General features: G+C 39.3%; 1 protein-coding gene across 2 annotated transcripts in view; it reads right to left on the minus strand.

Annotated features, from left to right (window-relative positions):
• The window catches only part of LOC117461979 (ephrin type-B receptor 1-B), a 179,212-nt gene that overhangs the window by 49,505 nt on the left and 108,069 nt on the right, over positions 1 to 21,638 (minus strand). For both annotated transcript variants that reach the window (XM_034103977.2, XM_034103976.2), the window contains exon 6: positions 5,543 to 5,667. In XM_034103977.2, the coding sequence (XP_033959868.1) occupies positions 5,543 to 5,667 (125 nt within the window). The remainder of the gene's footprint in view (positions 1 to 5,542; positions 5,668 to 21,638) is intronic.

Genomic DNA, 21,638 nt, shown 5'->3' on the forward strand with positions numbered 1-21,638 from the left:
CTAGGGGATAGCCAATAAAATGCCATGCCAGGAGGGACTTCCAAGCACGAGAGGTCCTCTCCTGCTGCCAGTCAAATGGGGATTATGAGGGCCACACCCTAACTCGCTAAATAAAGAGAGTGTTGCAGGTGGGAAGGCAGATGGCAGAACAGCCAATCAAAAGCATTGCCAGAGGTGACAGACAGGATGTACCACGTGGAGTTTGTTTTGGCAGCATTCAGTAAAATCCCGGGGACAAACTTTGCAGGATTTTTACACAACTTGTACATTGGTTTCTGTCTCAATATGTGTACTACATTACATTACATTGCATTTAACTGACGCTTTTATCCAAAGCGACGTACAATAAGTACATTCGACCAGGAAGACACAACCTTGAAGCTACTCAAACTATAACTACCTGGAACCACATTGACAAGAGTTACTGGGAAAATGTGGACATATTTAAACAGGGGGTAGGCAGTATAGTAATGGCGTCATTGGAAGATAATTAACGTTTTAGAATATTGTAAATCAAATGGTTTGAGAGAAAACTAGACGTCTGCATCTCCTCTTGGCTTTATTCAGGCTTTCAAAGCTAGCCTGTAAGATCATGGACAATCATAGCTAATTTTAGTGACGGAAAGTGCTTATTGGCTGTTCTACAAATACAGATGCGTGTTTACATCCCTTTGGTGCAAACCTGATTCCAACTCAGAATATCCTGAATGCATTTCTAGCTTTGGTAACAACTGCCCACACTGCAAAGCAACAACACATTTTAAGATGGAGAGAATATGTTGCTTATCAAAAATAAACTACCTCCCTAGCTTTAATTGGTACCATTCTAAAGATTTGACTACATTTGCTAGATGTACTACATTATTACTGTATCTATTATAATCATAATGGTGGAACTCCAATACTTTTTCTTGTTAAAACTTTCAATTTATTTTTGTAATTGCCAATTTTCCAACAATTGGCATTTTGCTGCCAGCAGACTGCAGAGGGGGAGATCCTTTCTGCCTGTTCCCACTTACATTCAGAGGGTTTTTGGCTGTGTGTTTGCCAATGAAAACCATTGCCGATGATTGTTTGTAAAGGCAACCAAGACATTACAGTATATGATATTGGACTATTGAACTAACCTGACATGATATGACGTGTGTGTATGTATTGAATGCGTGGGTCTAATTTTCAAATAATGACAACCACCCAAAATGGACAGCATGGACAGCATGGACAGCATGGCCACCTGGCGCAAAGACAGACATTGTGAATACCATGTGTCCTCTTCACAGGCTCACACACATGAACGCATGCAAGTATAACACACACGGACACACACAGAAACACACAAAGGGAACATGATAGGTTGGGGAGTTTTATGAGGGACAACATTATATTTGTATCTTTGTTAAGAAATACATTGAATTGAAAGAAAATACAAATAAAATTGACAAATATTGACTAACAATTCAAATCTTATTGAGTAGATGCAAATGAAAATGTTCAATAGCCTACTACTACATAGATTCTAATCTAAAGTAAACATAATTATTATCATTAAAATGCTGTTAAATATTGTATTTAATTCCATTAAAACCCCATAAACGCCTTTTGGAAATACATAAACTGAAATAATGCAAAATCAATAGGTTAGCTGCTGCAAACGATATATATATATATATATATAAGGATAGAGGGTGTCGTTTTTCTCATACTGATATTCTGAACAATCTGTGCTGTTGTATTTGCTGTAAAGTGTCTCTACTGTAGGCTATTTTTATTATATGTACAGCACTTTGGCTCGACCAAACAACGTTTATAAATGTGCTATATAAATAAAACTTGATTTGTTTTGATATATGGCATAACAAAAAAAAAGGTTTTATCATATTCAGGTCCTGCAAAAACACCTAATTAATGCTAGTGAGCATGCTACGAGAGAGGTGAGAAGCATCATCTTATCTACAGTGCAATTTGAAGGGAAATGTATTTACTTTGGCGCTTTTAGTTATTTTGTCTTTTTATTTGCAGCCAACTTCTTTTGAGATGACTCTTTGTATTCTTTACATTCACCTGGAGACTAACAAGGAGGCCTCAGTGAGCGGGGTGGGAGTCAAACAAAGAGGGAGGGAAGAAGGCAGTCTGAAGGACGAAATGTGAATAGGGACCGAGGGAGTGCAGCACAAGTCCTGCTTTTCACAGGTTCCATTACAAATCTAAACTTGTCTGTACAACATCTGTGTGTGTCTACAAAAGTGTTGTGGTCGACTCTGAGGGCTAGCAGGGAGAGAAGAATAGAATAATAAATACTTTTTCTTGGCCTCTCTTCTGAAGAATCGCTAATTGTATGTAAAGTACAAGAGGGATTTTAAAGTGCCAAAAATGCAGATGGAGCTAGGGTCAGTGTGCTGCAGATCCTGGAGATGTGCTGTGCACTCGTGTTTGCACCTGACTTTATCACTCAGTTGCATGAGAGTGCTGCTGTCATACAGAATGAATACACCTGAACTACTGCTGATAGTCACACACAAACACTGGCGAAAGATCCCACCCTCTCTCTGACAACAGCAAACACAGAGCCATCAGTAACTGGAGCCACTGGCTGCTCTGCTCCAGCCTTAATGGAAGGCCTGACCTTCGCTATGCTGAGTTATTTCCACCCTCCCGCAAATTTCAGGGAACCACAGGAAAAGGGTATGAGAAAAATAGAGACTGGGAGCATTTGAGATTCTACTTTGTACCTGAAAAACTTGAATTCATTTCATCTTGCTCTCCAATTTATAGGGTAGAATCCTCTTGAGAATCCTCTTGAGAGAAGTGCCTTCAGGACTACATTCTTAACTCCACTGTTCTGGCATATGTTTAACTTGCAACATACACATTGGGAAATCATGTCTGAAAGTATCACCAATCGTTATACATATGTGGTGCTTGTTAGCTGTTACTCTAACCTGACTTCCTGGATCGTATTTAATTGTCTCACTGGAACCTAAAAGGGACATTGTGAAAGATTTGGTGGCACCTAGCGTTTTTGTTTGCAGATTGCAAATCCCTTACCTGCTTTGGGAACAAAAGACATTCAGGTGAACAAAGACATTCAGGTGAATAGTGGTGTTGTAGCAGTTAAGAGCCTTTAGATTAAGAACGGCTGCCTAGGGTACAATCTCGTAAAACGTATGTCTCTATTGTCTGGGTGTCAAGCAGTCAAGGTAAAACAACCATGTAGGCACAGTTCACATTTAAAAACCATCTATTGACTTTTTTTCTCATGACAACTCCACATTTTATAACTTATTTAATACTTACAAATTACCTACTTACTTACTTACTGAAACTACTTAAAATTACATATGTTCAAATTGGTTCTTGCGTCTAAAAAAGTATGAGAGAAATATGTTATTATCTTGATGGATACAATTCCGACAATTCCGACTTTAAGAAAAGGTTGTAAAAAGAAAAATAAGCTGAATGTTCTTTTAGAATTACCCTGAGGTAGTCACAATGCCATGCTGCTGAAGAAGTCACTCTTGTAAATGGGCATAGAGGGCTTCCTTTGAGATGAAGTCTACAGAAAGACAGCTCTCTGCTGTGCTAAGGACTGGCTGACTGTGCCAGGCACGCTGAGACAATCAACTCCTGAACCATGAACAGTGCAACTACTCTCAGATGAATGCATGCATGAGTGAAATGCATAAAAGAGAAAGTATAGTAGGGCCGTTTTTATATAAAAATGCTTATTTTTATGACTGCATTATCCAGCCTATAAATTACCCATGGCACTGGGGATGTGTGTAAGACATGATAGACATTCCTCCACTATTGCCTTTTATGACTAAAAGGCCACATCGTCACTTTACGGCTGCGTGAAACTTCCAGATTGTCAGGACCTCTCAAGCATTCAGAGAATCAATGGAGAGTTGGCAGGACTGATCTCGGTGGAATGCAATTGAATTCCCTGCTTCTCCATATTCAACAAGCAGGCCAAACATGCATGTAAATAACCCAAGCCAACTGGTGTGACACTGAAGATTTATGCAGAGAATTTATCATGCATTTGTATAATAAATCTTAACTGCTATGGAAATTACACACATGGCATTTGATTTGCCACCATCTGCTTTTTTTCTTCTTCTAAGGGTTGGTGCTCAATCAGGCACAAAAACACATCAGCAGTGTCACTTTGGACAGCAGTGGCTGGGTGAGGAAAAGTCTGTTTGGAGCCTATAAAAAGCCTCGTCAGATCCAAAATACAGAGTGTCAAGAGAGGACCTCATCTCACACAGCCTAGTCAGCTGCAAAGCAATCACTCTGACTCACCTACTGTGTGTTACTCACACTCGCATGGTTGTACATGTTAGTACAGGGGGAATATGAAGGAACACAAAGACAGTGAAGAGTGCAATAACTCCGTCACCTGAATCATCCCAGTGCAATTAGCCACCTTGTCCTCGTTAATTCACTAATTTGTGATTACGCCATGCTTATCTATTTGTGTGAAGACATGCTACATAAACATCAATAGGATTAGGTTTCATTGATATTCACGAGTTAATGGGAGTCTGTATAAGTGTTATTTACACAACACTAAGCTGTCTGACAGATAAGGTTTCTCAGGGCTATGGCAATCAGATTCAATTTCATGACCTGTGCAATGCCAGAGGGGGAAACAGCAAGCATTGCAGCTAATATTGGATCACAGAGTTTCCTACTGCTAACATAATTGAAAAACATGATTGTTGTTCTCTCTGATAGAAAATGCTAAATGTGACAAACACTCTTCTAAGATGCAGCTGTGAATATTGATCCACAAAGCTTAGCCAACACGAGTATGTGTGAAATAAATAACTTAAAAGAAAAACATTTGTAAAACTCTATTGATTTTTGTCTTTTAAATGGAGAGCAGAACATGGGTGAAGGTGCACCGAGCCTCGGATAAAGTATTAGCTCAAGATGACAAAGCATGCACGATCAACCTTGCTATAACTATCGACCAGCTTTAGGAGGACAAACAAGAGCCCAAACAAAAAGATAGAGTCTCTGATCTCTTGGTATCATTATGTCCAAGGCCTTGGGAAAAGCCTACAGGTCAATACCAGAGCAGCATAGGCGCTATGGGGTAGGGCTGGCGACTTAATAAAGCAGACGTATTGTGTGTGAGCAGACGGGTCGATGTGACTCCCCCCAGACGAAAAGCATTTTCACAGCAGGACAGGTTGCTGCACTGTGCAGAGTGGGCCCGGAGCAGAGGTCAACCTATTCACTTCATCAGCAGCAGAAACCAAAGAACAGTGGGAGAGATGGAGTGAACACAGTGAAAGAACATATTATCAACCCAGGGGACTCTGCTTACAGATATCTGGTAGAGCTTACATCTTTGGGGGACTTTACGTGAAGTTTGTGTAGAGAAGAGGAGACAAAACCAGAAAGAGCTGACATACATATACATACTAATATACACACACATGACACTGTGCATGCTATCAGACATACCATGTACATTCAAATATGTACAGCCACACATACAGTACACACACACACACGTACTGTATCTTACCTTTTCGTAATACCGCAGCTCATAGTCCAGGATGATGCCATTGGGCTGCTCTGGTTGTGGCCATGACAGTGTGAAGCTATTCATGGTAGAGCTGATCTGGTGCATGATGGGGACTATTGAGGGAGCTGTAGGACACAGAAAGAGTAATACCAAATGAATACAGGGTTTTTTCTAGAAAAATATAGTATAAGGGCAATACTGTGGTGCTGATCTTGTATATAATATAAATGATCGCGAGAACTGACACCTGTATACAAGATGGCGCCGCGGACAGTAACAACAACGCGACGTTTCGAGCTTTGTAAAAACAAAGCTACAGTATCTATGCCATCTGACAGCCTATTTCACAGGATTTTCATTTCTTTGTAGTAATTGTAGCATTTTTGACGAACAGAAATATTGTTTTCTGGCATCACTTTAAAATGTTACGTGGAAAATCACCATTTTGGTATGAGGGCGCACGCCGAAAGTAAGAGGGTGCAGCGCCCCTGTTACCCGGTTTAAAACCTGGAATATATTTCTTTAATAATATTGATTATTACAAATATCTCTCAACCTAAATAGTTTGTAAACAAAACAGTTATAGACATATTCCCTGAGAGTTATGCATGCAACTCATCTTTCCATTTTAATCTAAGATATTAAACTGTAGAATCTTTTTCAGCCATTTTTATTATTTACTTTAGAATCATAAATTGGTATACAAAGCTAGCTCTAGGACAAACAGTACTTCACATCACTTTTATAACATCTAATTATAGTAAGGACACGATCTCCACATTTTATAAATAGTGGACAACTTTAATACATATCATCCCATGTGTGTACCTTGAAGAAATCATTAACAGCCATCAGTGCTCAGCACAGAATTCAAGTTTAAACAACTTTCACTCTCATCAGCACCCAGGTAGCCAGCTGAGTCAGGCTGATTAGAGCTTCATTCAGCCATATTCTGGCACTGCAGGACCAAAAATATGCCGGCTCTGGCCAAAACAAGGCTGCAATTTTTGGCAAAGATGTGAGGGTGTGGACATGGGCTGATTGTCAGCCGCAGTTAGCAGGACTCCGGCCACAAGCCTGGCGTGAGTCCCGCAACCAATTGTGGTGGATTTAGTGGATTTAGTTATTTTGGCTACTTGGGTAGAATATAAGAGCACTCTGTGTTGCATCTAGACGGTGCAGTTATTAGGTTCCTAAGCTTTTTTAAATATAGATTTAACATTTTAATCAGTATACATCTGCTTAATCTGATTATGCAAATAAGTCACTTGTTATTGTTTTTTAAAATATGTCTGCATATAAGCAATTGGCTAATGTACTGTAATTGTATTTTTTAAATAATGCAGTTACTAATAAAAGCTTCACTAGGCTTTTTTATTACCATGATTGTGTAAATAAAAAAACCTTGTAGGCATGAATCTAACATTACATTATAATGTATATTAAAAGATGCATGTATTAATCATACTGTAGCATGTTAAATGTCATACGGAGCCATTCAGTTAGAAATTACTCCTTGAATGAATGTTAAAATGAAATGTTAACACGAACAGAGAATATTTATTTTATTTGCCCATCTAGATGTAACCTAACAACAATTACACAAAACTGTCTTTTTAATGATATAGAGTCCAACACCAAGTAGCAATTACTGATTTAATTGCAACTCATGTAAGCCATAAAAGGACTACACAGTGGCAGTAAAATAAATATGTTTGTATCCATTCAAATAAAAAGCAGACTGTACTTGATTATCAACAAAACAAGAACCCTACATGTATATACTATACAAATAAACTGACAGAGATACATTCTCTATGTAACAAACATCTGTTTATGCACCACATGTTATTCAGCCGTGTGGAATCAAATTGTTCTAGCATTGCGATCGCTTTGGCCCAGCTGCACAGACTCTTATATCCTTCAGCCCTAAGTTCACCTGAATGCCCCCACATGGGCTGTTACCCAGGGACATGGCAATTTCCTGCTCATTGCAACATGTCTGTCCCATGCATTGCCATTCCTCCATCATCCCTTCATCGCTCCTTACATGCTGCTCAAAGATTGTGTTACTGGACATTAGGAAGAAATAATCCATAATAACAGGATACTGCTGTTTCTGTGTCGTTTCAAATCTTAAAATGGCAGTCCAACTGCCTTTTCTTTTTTTACTGAAGGCATTATAAAGGTCTTAGTTTCTTGTTTATGGACTTTACAAGTATAAAATAAAATAAATCAACCTGAATTGAAATCAATCCTAATTTACCATCAGAACAGGGGTCACATGTCATCGCATCGTCCATCCCCCTTTGTCTTTTTGACACGATGCCTTGCAAATGTACTCACTGTTGAAATGTACACATTTTTTAATATCTTGTCACTGAGGTTGGCCGTTGCATAGTTTAATATCTGTACTTTTTTCTCTTTGAGAAAGCACATTTCCTTGAAGCTGATATCAAAAATGTTTGCATCAATTTATAATGTTAAAATGTCTAATCTTGGGCAAACTCACTAGTTCCAAAATGTCTCAAACAGTGCTGACTTGGACAGTAGGTGAGCAAGTTTCTAAACATCTGCAAAGTTAAATCTATATACACTTCCAAGAGATCTTTTGGTTACCTGTACATCAAGTTAAAGGTTTTGGAGGTATTTTGTCTACCCTGGTTAGCTAGGTGCCATGTTTTTTCTACAGTTTATTCCAAACAAACCACTCTTGCCGCTGGAGAATCTTGAAAAAAGCACAATTTCCTGTGTAGCAGAAGATTTTGCATCTTACTATACATTATGTGGTTCTACACCATCTTCTGCCAACATCCAAACAGTTTTAGTTATTGCACTTCAGACATTGTTTTTATCTGTGCTCTTCCTATTGGGTTTATGTATTCAGGGCTCTGTTGGAAAATGTGACTCCTTATACCTTACTGCACCAATCAGGGTAAAGCAACATTTGGATCAGAATAAGATGCCGTTTGCACAGCTGTTTGCTTTGGTAGCTACCAGTGCTGTGCCAATATAAACTGATCCAATCACTACACACAGCCTAAAGGAGATTACAGTTGCTGAGTCGTTGAGTGTTAAACCAAGACGTTCTTCTTAATCTAGGTGTGAGTTTATGCTTGCTGTTTTCAGAGGCTTTTAGTAGAATCAGTATTAATAAATAAATCAAAAAAGACATGATAGAGAAATGTATCAAGTTTATAATAGTGTCGCAAATTACAAGTTGCTTAGCTCGTATGTCAATCTCTTTACTGCCATGTAAAGATGCTCCAGAATTTACTGTATGATCACAAACTACTCCAAGGTGCTAAAATAAACCATAATTAAGTTTCAAAGTCCAACGATGAATCAAACCAAACCAATTTGTAAACATACAAGTACGTCTGATTAAAAACTGATTCTGCGCCGTCTGCTCATAATGACTTCAAAGCTTTGCTGTTTGTATAGAGTGCAGTATAACGAGTCTCCACCCATGTCTGCAGGCATAAATACAGCCCTACACAAGTCCATGCTCAACATGTTGTGCCTATCAGCCTCTTGGCTCTCGGCCTGCTCGCTGCTGAGGCCTAGTCATCACTCCACCTGGTCTCCACTCTCCATTTTTCTGAATAACTCCTCTACTCAAAAGGCATTAAATAGCACCCTCTCTCAACTACATGATCCTTTTCATCAGACTCTTTTTGGCTATTTCTTTCTCTTTTTACTTCACATGCATAAATACTCATGGGTTACGGAGTTCTGTAAGGAATAAAGCACCTGACCTATTTTATTCCACGTGGTCGCCTGCTGCTGTTTTGTAGTGTTCTACAGTTTTAATCAGATACAGTATTTCTTGATTTGAGTGTCAGAGAGTTAACTCAAATGTAACTAAATAATGAATGGGCACTGTTTATCCTGTCAGTGTGAATGGATTCTGTTACGTGTGCCTCCCTTGGCTCTCACGTCCTGCTTTCCCTCCCTCCCTCATTTCCTCTCTCCCTCTCTCTCTTACCCTCGACAGAGAGTGTGAGGGCTAAGCTTCACCTCGGTGCACTTCAGCCTCTTTGCCTCTCAGGCTGGTTCACGCTCCACTGACCAGGGCTAGGGCTGCCTGGGCCGCATTATCAATTACCGGCTACAGGCACACACTGTTCCTGACAGACCCAGGGGAGGGGCACTCTACACATAACATTCCTGCAGTGGAAAGTGGCTGAGAAGAGAGCTATTTCCACAGCCCCAGCCCCGACTCCTGATCCCAACTCAATTCATGCATTCAGGCGGACAGACAGAAAAACATCAATTTGTACCGTGAATAATTGTTTCTGCATGTTTTGAAGTGCTAAGTGTCTAGTGTATGACTGTGTGCTGGTGTATATAGCCTGGGTTAAGACCTCTGATTAACCACCCGGATCTCCAATCTTCTCAGCAAATCAAATAAATATGCTGTTGTGCTTATTATAGGCTTTTAACCCCATACCAATCAGAGCTTCGTAGGTGGGATTTGGACATCTTCTCCCTGTGCCAGAGCAGCTCTTACTCCTCACGCAAGAAATATTTTTAACCGACAACTTAGTTGATTATAATTTATAATTACAATTTTATGTGGTATTTGATTAACTTGTTCATTTATCCATCTGATTGCTAGCCAAGTTTCTTTGTTGGTGACAGCAATGATATGTGAGTTACTTGTGATCGGTTGAGACAAAAGTAACCCGAGCTGACATTAAAACAATGTCAAAGTTAATTAACTTTACAACAATGGAAATGTTATTGGATTTTTTACAAGACAAGCTATTGTTAGCTCTAAATATCTTGTTATAGAACTTACAATTCTCCAACAAAAAATCTCACTGCATTCCCCTAAGAAAAATATATTTTTCTCACTGACATGTCCCACTGGACAGACAGTGACCTTGTTTTGGAGAAGACAAGCAAGAGAAAGGGATAAAGAGTGTGTATGTGCATGTATGTGTGTCTGTGTGTCCTAGTAGCCTATGTGTGAAGAGCCTGTCAGAGACAATGTGTTGTGCCTGTATGAGGTTGAGGTTCAGCCCAATGAAGCACCGCTGTCCCCTCCAACAGCGTCCCCCACTGTCACCGTGGGACGATGATGCTGACAGTGATTGGTGACTGTGTCCTGCACTCTTCTTTCCTCCCTCCATCCCTCCCACCCCTTGCTCCTGTGCTCCACTTTTATCTGGCCCAACTTGCTGCCCGTGGCTTTTAATCTAGAGCTTGGCTCACCATTAATCAAAGTCAAAGCCTCCCAGTGTCTGGCTGAGACATGGAGAAATTGAGAGGAAAGGGGGAGAGAGAAATGGTGAGAGAGTTTGATAGAAAGTGATGAAAGAATAAAAAGCATGCTTTACCTTTGTATGATTAATCTACTTTGGAATACAGATGAGTTGGAGCATCATTTTACAAATCTGGCACAGACCCCGAGCTTCTGTTTTCAATATTGTTACTGAAGTGTGCAGTCACCATAATTCATATGGTATGGTGAGGGGAAGGCATATCAAATGTGCTGTTCTGATCTCAAAAAAGGATTTGACCTAGTCATGTATTAACCATGATTACTTTTCTTTGGATCTTAAACTCTTTTTCCTCAACACTACAACTGTTGTAAAGTATAAGGAATACAAAATTAAGCTTGTCTTTTAATAGTACGGAAATATGATTTGTAATAACAATGTTAGTATTATAAGTTCTCCCCGGAAATCAGCATGCTTGTTTAACATCTCCCCCTCTCTCTCTCTCCTTTCACCTTGTTTCTCATTGTGGGATTCCTGGGAAAGACTGACTGCAGATAGGCATCTGTGCTTCTCCAGCAGCACAACTTTCATATCTGAATTCCCAGCTGGCAGTTCCTGCTCTGCTTCAGTACCTCTCATTAAAATGATTGGACAGAAAGTTGCACTTTAATTGGTCAGCTGATATTGTAGCAAAGTCCCATATGACTGTGCACACATACATACATATGGCCACATTCAGAACCACCTATACAAGCAGAGTTGTTCTCTCTCGATGGTGGACTTGCAGTCTGTGCTTTAAGATGCTGGCACACAATTGAACCATGCTGCCTCCTAATAGAGGCTCAGTGTCTCAGATGAGGAGAGCAGCCTATAGTCATGTGATGTGCCTCTGTCAAAGGTATAGATTTAACTACCACCCTCCCTATTAGCAGGGGCTCAGATGGCCAAGCCAGCCATGCCTACATAGTAATGGGGCTCTCTCAAACATCATAAAGAGGGATCAGTCCAGCATCATGGATTTCTGTCAAGGAACCATGGTTGGAATTATTTTGGATATCACATTATACGTTGAGGATTCTGAACAGAACTCTACTGTATGTATAAAAGTAAGAAGGAAAGAAAAACCTGTGCACTGCATTGAGCCTACATCCTCACAAACACACTGACTTCCTAGAATTACTTCACAAACTGTATTAAGACATCAGAATTGACGAGGAAGCCAAGCAGCATTCAAGCCCCCAATTTTCTTTTTGCCTGCAGCTAATACCTCTCTTTCAGGGTCCAGGGAGAGGATCAACATTTATGAGAACAGGCATCAAATGAAATAAAAATGGCACCCAGAGAGAGCCAGAAGAACCGTCTCTAAGATGATGTAATATTTTGACACTGTAGCTCTGATACATAGATAAAACAATGAGGGGGAAGGAACAAGGAAAAAGGCAACAACAAGAAAAAACTAAAGGAGAGCCTCTGTAAGGCTTTAAACTGTACAAACTTAATGAGGAGTGTCTTGAACATGCACAACGTACATGTTGCCTAACACTATCTGATTTTGGAAATCCAACAAGCACAGACCTCTTTCATTCATCTGGTTGTTTGCATTTCAGTCCAGCCCATAACATCTTAGTTTCTTAAATGCAACCCATCCGGTCTGCCCATAGAAGGAAGAGCATAGCGTTGTTTGCATTTCTGTGGGAATAGCTCTCAAAACAGAGCAGTGGAGGAGGATTGTTTGTAGATATACATGGATTCTGTGGTCTAAAAGACTGTTGGCACATAATCTAGGTCAAGAGGCTGTAAGATCAAAGAACTCTTGAGCATCAGGCATCAGTTTAAAAAGATAGCACCATTCATTAGATTTATGATCTGTTTTACGATGATTGTTTATCAAACCACCCCCACATAACAGAGGAGTTGTAATATGTGTGAAGGTAGAGGAAATACTCTCCTCCTATGAAGTCAAGGATGGATTGCATAAAAAACAAGTCTGCCAGGTCTGCAGTTTTCCTCACAAGTACTATTATTGCCCTCAACTTGAGTACCATATATTTATCTTTCTGGTAATCTAGAAATTTCATAAATCCACGAGAAGTGGAGAGTGTCCTTCCCCTAAAATAAACCACACTCTTTCTCAATGAGAAATCAAATGGCTAATTTTCAATAGCTATCATAGGTAAATATGACTAACTTCAGGTCTGAGGTGATTCATAGCATAAGAGGGGGATGTATATAACCTTTCTATGTCTATATCCGTGTGTGTGTGTGTGTGTGTGTGTGTGTGTTGGAGAGCATAAGCTGTGAATGAACTCCTAAATCACACTATTGATCAGTCCTTCCTCACAGACACACGCTGGGATCGAGGGCAGTTAAATGGCCTCCTTGGTGATTTACACTATATCCCTTCAACTCCCTCCCAACCTCCATTATTCCCTCCTCTCCTCATCGTCCACTTTCCTCCTCTCACCTTTGTCTCCTTATGGCTCACATCATAACTCCTCTAACTACTTCTGCCTTTCTATTTTCTAGGTGGTCTCTTGGTTTTCCTTAATCTTACAACAGTCCACACTAAAGCCATTTCAAGTTGAAAAGGCAAAGACACCATTGAGACAAGCACAAACTTTTCTTTCCTGAGTAATCTCACTTAAAGGACCACTTCACCTATCTGTTTTTTTATAGTTTGAACTTCAGTTCAAGAATGGTAATAATATACAATTAATCTCGTCAACAGTCCTGAATGATCAGTCCTGAATGAACAGTCACTAAACCCAATACCTGATTATGTGGTTTGAGCTGATTAGAAGCAAGAACTATTTATTTTGGAGTGGTGGATACACATTTTGATTGGGTTGAAAAAATTGTTCTCTGATCACAGATGTTATTGATAGCTAAAATGTGATAGGTGTAAAGTAAGATAAATAAGAGGGTGTGCTGAATTATTATAATTAGCTGAGAAATAACTTCTCTCAAACCTTTTTAACAGTTGTGCTGAGAATAACAGCAAATAACAAAAAATGATGAGCACACCTTTAACTGTGCCACATTTATCTGGCAATGAATTCCACATTTGAATCTATTAAAAAAATGAAAACTGATCATACAATGTATTTTTATGGTTTTTCAAAATGTGAGCTTTTATGTCAACTTCCATGGCATGGCCTCCTTAATTAAACATATTTTGAATCAGTAGCTTTCCAGATCTTTCATATCTGGGCACCTGTCATTCCCAGATGCGGATAAACATTGTCCGTGTCCCATAAACAAATAAATCTGTCTATGATACTGCCAGTCCTGGCTCGGGAATAGAGAGAACATCATGTGTGATTAGGGTTGTGCATTGTTCATCTGTTTAGTACAAACAGTGCCATCATTTGCTGTTGTCTCACAGTTAAGTTCTAAAGTTGTAAATCTGATGCTGAAGAAATCAAGTACATTTCTAAAAAAAAAATTATAATGCTGCTTTAATAATAGGATTGAGAAAATGTCTTCCTATCCATACAGTAAGGGCACCAACACCCTGGATAACAGTGCCTTTGTATTCATTTGGATTACAGTTGTCTGTTTTTCACATTAAAATACATTTTCAACCATTTTATTTCAATGGGTAGGATTGGTGTGATGATCCCTAGATGATGACTTGTATTGTATCTAATCTCCACGTTACTTCTGGCTCAGAATATAAACACATCTCCTATTCCTACTTCATTTACATGGAACTTGCGTGTTGTTACGCCACCGCTCACACAACCTTGCATCATGTGTGAGCACAAACATACAAAGGGAACGGACAAGATTACAAGATTTCCAAAAGTGGAAACGTGTACAACCAACAAAAAAGCCTTCCACATTTTAAAGAGTGTCTCTGCTTTTGGTTTTTTGAAGTGCATTATTACCACAATTCCCTGCTGTATCCTCCTGCCTCTGCAGTGGCCAACCGAGGAAACCACCTGCCGAAACTAGGAACAGTGCAATTACATGGCCACAAAGGGCCATATAGGGCTGGACATAGGCCTAGCAGATTACTGGCAGACACCTCATTACTGCAGCAAACTTCAACAATAGGCCTGGGCATTGCTTCTTCTACATCCATCTGTCAAGTGTGCTATTAGCCTGTCAAATGGGGACAGTCAGCCCCATTAGGCCACCCTGATAATCAGACCTATTTACTCCCTCATTTCCCTCTCCGTCAATGTCACAATGTCACAGTCCATCCAGCCCTGTCTTCCCTCCCACCTCCCACCTCTCCCCTGACTGATTCCCAGACAAAGACAAGTTCAGTTGGTCCGTACATTTTTTGAGAGTCATTGTAATCAAATACGGTAGGCCCTCAATTAACTGGGCCAAATTGTATTTCTAAATGTACTACCATACGAACGGGACCTGGATACAGCAATCTTTTTCAATGGTCTTTGAGATAAATATGAAATTAGTTCATTCTATACTGACATAAGGTATTTCATCAGTGAAGCTGACCAGAAAATACAAAAATGTTTCTAAACTGACAAACATGTAACTCTTTCCTAGGGATGGGTATCGTTAGGATTTTATCAATACCGATACCGATACTGCTTATCGATACCGGTATTTTTCGATACTTTTCAATAATTTGGTGCTCAAAATTATAGACATGATTACAAGATGTGAAGATTAAACAACACTAATTTCATTGGAGGTGGAGGGATTATATCTCTTCGCTGGCCTGGGAGCGCCTTGGGATCCCCCAGTAAGAGCTGGTTGATGTCGCCAGGGAAAAGAAAGTTTGGGGCTCTCTGCTGGAACTGCTACCCCCGCGACCCGACCACGGATAAGCGGAAGAAGATGGATGGATGGATGGAATTTCATTGTAATTTATTTTGTATTTATTATTTAATGTAACTTTTTCAATGTCATACCAAGCAGGTATGAGTGTGTTTGACAGTGTGTCTCTGGAAGGGGGGCGGTAATTAGGGGCAGTTCATAAATCCATGTAAACATGACCATTATTCAGTTAAAACGAGACAATGCGTGCGCACCTCCTAAACAGGAAGCTCCGGTCGGCTAACCATTATAATCCGTTTATTGCGTTTATTATTTATAATTGTAATGATGGATTATCAGTAATCATTTTAAAGTTACACAGAGACATTGGATTAACCGTTTATATGCCCTTGAACACAACTGTTGATCACAAAACACCAAAGGTAAGACATAATTATCATTATGGCTACGTAAAGTGAATTTGTTTTCTTGCTCTTTGCTGGCTGCTAGTACAGTGAGTTGTGGTTATACCAATGGAATCTGTGGAATCTCAGCTTTCATGTGATATGTTGTTTGTGCAGATAACATGACGTAGAAAAGATCGCTTTTGCCAGTTATGTGCTAAAGTAGCCGTTAGCCCGTTTCGCTATGTGTTGATTTAGACTCTGGGTGTTGGACTTCTGTTCCGTGTAGGTAAAATGGTTAATATCGTCTGTTAGCCGAGTTTCTTCCCGTTAAGTGAGTATGCATCATTAATAGGTTGTTAAATGTTAAGAACCCTTGAGACACTGTTTCTTGCAAGATGTTGCGTCTGCCCCCGGGAGTCTCACAATAATAAGAGCGCTGTTAGGAGAGATGACGAGTGGCATTCACAGTGGCCAATCATAGTGGTACACAAACCGGATATGTCACACAGGATGAGGGTTCCCAACCCAGTCTCACAGCATTTCGTGTTATAGTTAGGACATTTAATCTATTGATTCGTGTTCACCAACACGATGTTCCCCTTTTTTTCGTGTCACACAGAATGATTTTAAAAGCAATGTATTTATATTGGTAGTATGTTTCGTGCCTGCAGCACGTCTTTTTGTCCAGTCGGATCTTGGAAGACCGGAAGCTGTGTGGTTCATAAAAACATTTTCTTACTCAATATCAAGCCATGATTATTGTTTTTATTTTAAATTGTATAATGTCTGACTTGTTGTGCCGTCCGTGAGGAAAATAAACGGGGCTCAGAATACTGAAATATGTATTTTTTAAAATATTTTTTCCCCTTCTAATTTATTTTCTAAATAACACACTGTTATTTACTCAACAATCACACACAATTATCCTTGTTTTTATTTATTTGTTTGATTCTATAATCCATCCATCCATCCATCTTCTCCCGCTTATCCGTGGTCAGGTCGCGGGGGTAGCAGTTCCAGCAGAGAGCCCCAAACTTCCTTTTCCCTGGCGACATCAACCAGCTCTGACTGGGGGATCCCAAGGCGCTCCCAGGCCAGCAAAGAGATATAATCCCTCCACCTGGTCCTAGGTCTACCCCTTGGTCTCTTCCCAGCTGGACGTGCCTGGAACACCTCCCTAGGGAGGCGCCCAGGTGGCATCCTAACTAGGTCCCCGAACCACCTCAACTGGCTCCTTTCGACGCGAAGGAGGAGCGGCTCAACTCCGAGTCCCTCCCGGATGACCGCACTTCTCACCTTATCCCTAAGGGAGACACCAGCCACCCTGCGGAGAAAACCCATCTCGGCCGCTTGTATCCGCGATCTCGTTCTTTCGGTCATGATTCTATAATAATCGTCTTTTTTGCCGTCCGTCAGGAACTGAATTTCAAAATAAATAGATGTAGGCGATACACACCCACTGAACTGATTACCCAAGATCTTCACCTATGGTTGAAGCTCTGTGATTTTGATGTATAGGCGCAATGCACGTTGGGATATGGTGTTTATGCGATATGAAATCCCAAAACATAAAAAGAAAATGATAGTAATAATACTTTATTCCGAGTGTACTTGCATTACTCTTTGAAAGTCATCACATAACGGCATTGTAATACACGGTTCGGCTGCATTAAATATTACACATCTGCCGTAGTCCTTTATTTATCGAGCCCTGATTAGAAGATCTTTGGACAAACTGGAAGAACTGCCACCGAAACTGAATATGTGACGTGGATCATAAATATATCAGCAATTAAACAACATCTTCAATTTCTCTTCACACAATATGTCTTCTTGCAGTATCAATACTAATTTAGCTGATTTTTATATTTTGATCCAATTGGTAGGTAGGTAGCGGTGCACAGCTGATAGACAGGGACTTGTCGTTTTTAAAGATATTACTGATTTTCTTTGAATTAAAGAATGTAAATACTGAGTTGAGAGAATAGTCAGGGGTTTTGGGTCAAAATGTCAAATAATATAGCAATATCCTGTAAAATTATGTGAAAACATGAATAAAACTACACATCTTCAGATGTTATACATACATAAGTCAGGCATGAAAACGGGTCAGGGGTCAAAAAGGTGAGAAGTATATTATCCCTCTAGGGGGGTCCGGGGGCATGCTCCCCCGGAAGAAAATGTTGAATATTCCATATTTTAAAGCATCAATCTTATGCATTTTGAGATGCATTTTTTTGCCAACCTGGGGAGAGCTGGAGAAACTTAACTTCAGCCATGAATCAAAAATATGATGGCCTCCTTACTAAGTAGTATCAGGGATGCAAACTCATCAGGTATGGAAAAGGTGACAAGGACCCGAGCCCCCCGACCCCACGGAATATCGGCTTTAAAATGAGGAATAACAGAGGATTTTAGCAGTCAAAACAACTAAAGCAGCAGTGTTAATAATAACAGAAACACTAAAGAGTCACATCTAATAGAAATATATAAAAGCATTTATTTTAATTGTGTAGCAGTCAGTTTATAATTTTGGCAGCACTGTTGAGCATTTTGAAAATCTATTGTCATGCCTCTGTGCAAGGCTTAGTCTTTCTATCTTTATGGCATCTGGTGTAAAGTAACTAAATTCATAAACTCAAGTACTATACTTGGGTACAATTTTGAGATACTTGTACTTTATTTAAGTATTTCAATGTTTTGCTACTTTGTTCTTCTTCTCCTCTACAGTTCAGAGGTAAATGGTGTACTTTGACTCCACTACATGTATTAATACCTTTAGTTACTTTACAGATGTGGATGAATGATGTGAAATCTAATCAAGTGTTGAATCAGACTTTAGTTCCACCTGGAGTAAATCCACAAGCTACCCTGCAGTATACAAAGTCATTCAAACTAGCTGCACCTTTACCAGCTTTGAGAACACTTTCATGATCAATCATTATAAAACATATCATATATATTATTCTGAAATGGACCAATCTGCACAACGACTACTTTTTACTGTCGCTACTTTCACTATATTTTGATGAGAATACTTTTCTACTTTTACTTGAGGAACATTTTGAATGCAGTACTTTTACTAACAGAGTATTCCTTCCTACACTCTGGTACTTCTACTTTTACTCAAGTACAAGACCTGAGTACTTCTACTTTTACTCAAGTACAAGATCTGAGTATTTCTGCTTTTAATCAAGTACAAGATCTGAGTACTTCTACTTTTAATCAAGTACAAGATCTGAGTGCTTCTACTTTTACTCAAGTACAAGATCTATACTTATACCACCTCCGTTTATAGCCTATGAAAAAAAAAGTATTAGAAAACTAAGGCTAAAGCTAACGTTAGCAGATAGTGACAATGTATGCTAGCTAGCTAGCTCAACGATAATATTGCGACAGAAAAACTTTTCAGTGCACATCACGCTCTGCGCTCCGACAGGGAGCTCTGCTCTGAACACCTGAACGGCCCGTTCTAACAGCTGTTCACCAGCGGTCCAGTCTGTACCACAGTGACTCCGGACCGCACAGTTAATATTAACGAGGCGTAGGTAATGTGGCTGCTGAAGCTAGACCATCATCGCGGAGCACACAGCTCGCGCTGCATTATAATATATAAAAAAAGAACACCATGCGTGTCATGATGGCACATAACAGCTCGCGGCCGCAGATTACTCCGGGTCCCAGACCCCCCCATACCCCAAAAATATTTGTATCGCAGATCTACATGAATCACACAAACGACCTATTTTGGATTCAAAACGGCGAATTTCGCCGAAAGGTGAGTGATTTTCATGCCTGATAAATGTCCTACACTAATAATACAAAGTATAATTTGTTGTGTTAATACTTTAAACTTGACAGTTTTTTAACCTGCACCGCCTAGTGGTTAAAGCACGTTATTGCATTTTTGTATTAAGAGTACATACAAAATAGGGGGAAGGTAGAAGGTCAATGATAGAAATATAGAATATAAAATATCAAGAAGATACTGTAAGTGATCTCTACAATAAAACAGTTTAGTGCCGGATGTACAAATAGGAGGATGTGCAAAACAGAAAAATTAATTAACCTTTATTTAAACATTAAAGAATACTTTAGGTTAAGGCAGGGGTGTAAAACTCAATTTGATCGCGGGCCACATTCGCATAAAGGTTGCACTCAAAGGGCCGGTTGTAACTATATAAATATATAATATATAGATAAAATAATGTATTATATTACATTATCGCCTCTGAATTGGATTATTATCGGATAGGATAATAACTTAGTAATTAACTTCGTCTGAAAGCAGAAGTCCAGGGCAAATAATTGCAAGTCTCTTCAGTGCGCATGTCACAGAACGAGATGCATTGTGGGACATGTTGTTTATGGGCAACCTGCTTCTGTAAAGTGGCATGTAACCGTATGATAAACGTATTATATTCTTTGCAGGCTCTTGCGGGCCACATAAAATGAGGTTGCGGGCCGGATTTGGCCCCTGGGCCTTGAGTTTGAGACCCCTGGGTTAAGGTCTTCTTTTAAATAAGAAAAAAGCTTTGGGGGTATCTACAGATAAATAGTAAGCCTGACAAAGTACTTAACATCTAATATAATGCTTTCATGCAATGTTAACTATGTTGAAGCAAGTTATTTTAACTGATCCATCCATCTTCTCTTGCTATTTTAACTGATATTATACATATTAATTATAATCTTATAAGATGTATGTAGATAGTATAAGACATGTGCAAAATATGACAGTTTAATGGTGGAGGTATACACACATTGATAGATGTCTTGTTGAGGAACCTGCGACCCAAGTTTGTCATCATTGCATAACTACACCATAGTTGTGTATATGATATGTCAATATACCTTTGAAAATCTTGAAATCTTGAAAGGGATGTGCAAAATAGCCATTTTATACAGTCTTTAATTAACTATTAGTAGAGAATAACGAGTAATGAATATGCTTTATATGGATCTGCAGATAAATCTTTAGTCTGTTCAAGCACCAACTATCAAATATCTCTCCTGATTGTTGGCACTTGACAATCACCTTCCCTGAATTTTACTCAGGTGTAACTAAAGTCTGATTTAAGGGTTGTTTATATTTCACATCATTAATCAGAATATGCAAAGTAACTAAACTAAATGTAGTGGAGTAAAAATACCAGGTTAACCTCTGAATTGTAGTGGAGTATAATTAAAAAGTAACAATGAGCTGTCATGTGGGTATATATTAATGCTGCACATTATGGACACAAGCGATTTTCACCCATTTATTAATTATATGTTTTACATTTTAAAGTTGGGGTGGACCCGTTCAAGTCTAGTTTTGTATTGTCTGCTGTGGTTTCATTCCATTTCATAGAAGTGTTTGACGCTCGGGTAACCTTGGCACACTGCCACTCAAACATCCAATCACAGAGCTTGAAGATTAATCACAGGGTTTGTCAAGAAAAGGGACTGTAGTCCCAAACGTTAGCTAAAGATAATGGGTAGTGTAGTGTCTTTGGCCATCCTAAACTCAGAAAAACATATTTGTTTCTCAGAATCGAAGGGGGAAAACACAAAAGCATTGTACACAATTTAAACTAATCAATGTTGTGTAATTAACAAGGATAAACTGATGTTTTTTAGTGGATGAGTAGGCTACTGCAGATTACTATGTAAACTTAGAGACCGGAAATACTGTTTTCACCGCAAGCTGTTATTTTCTGTTGATAGTTATTTCATATCACATTA

This window comes from Pseudochaenichthys georgianus, chromosome 17, assembly GCF_902827115.2.
Source record: "Pseudochaenichthys georgianus chromosome 17, fPseGeo1.2, whole genome shotgun sequence".
NCBI classification, from domain to species: domain Eukaryota; kingdom Metazoa; phylum Chordata; class Actinopteri; order Perciformes; family Channichthyidae; genus Pseudochaenichthys; species Pseudochaenichthys georgianus.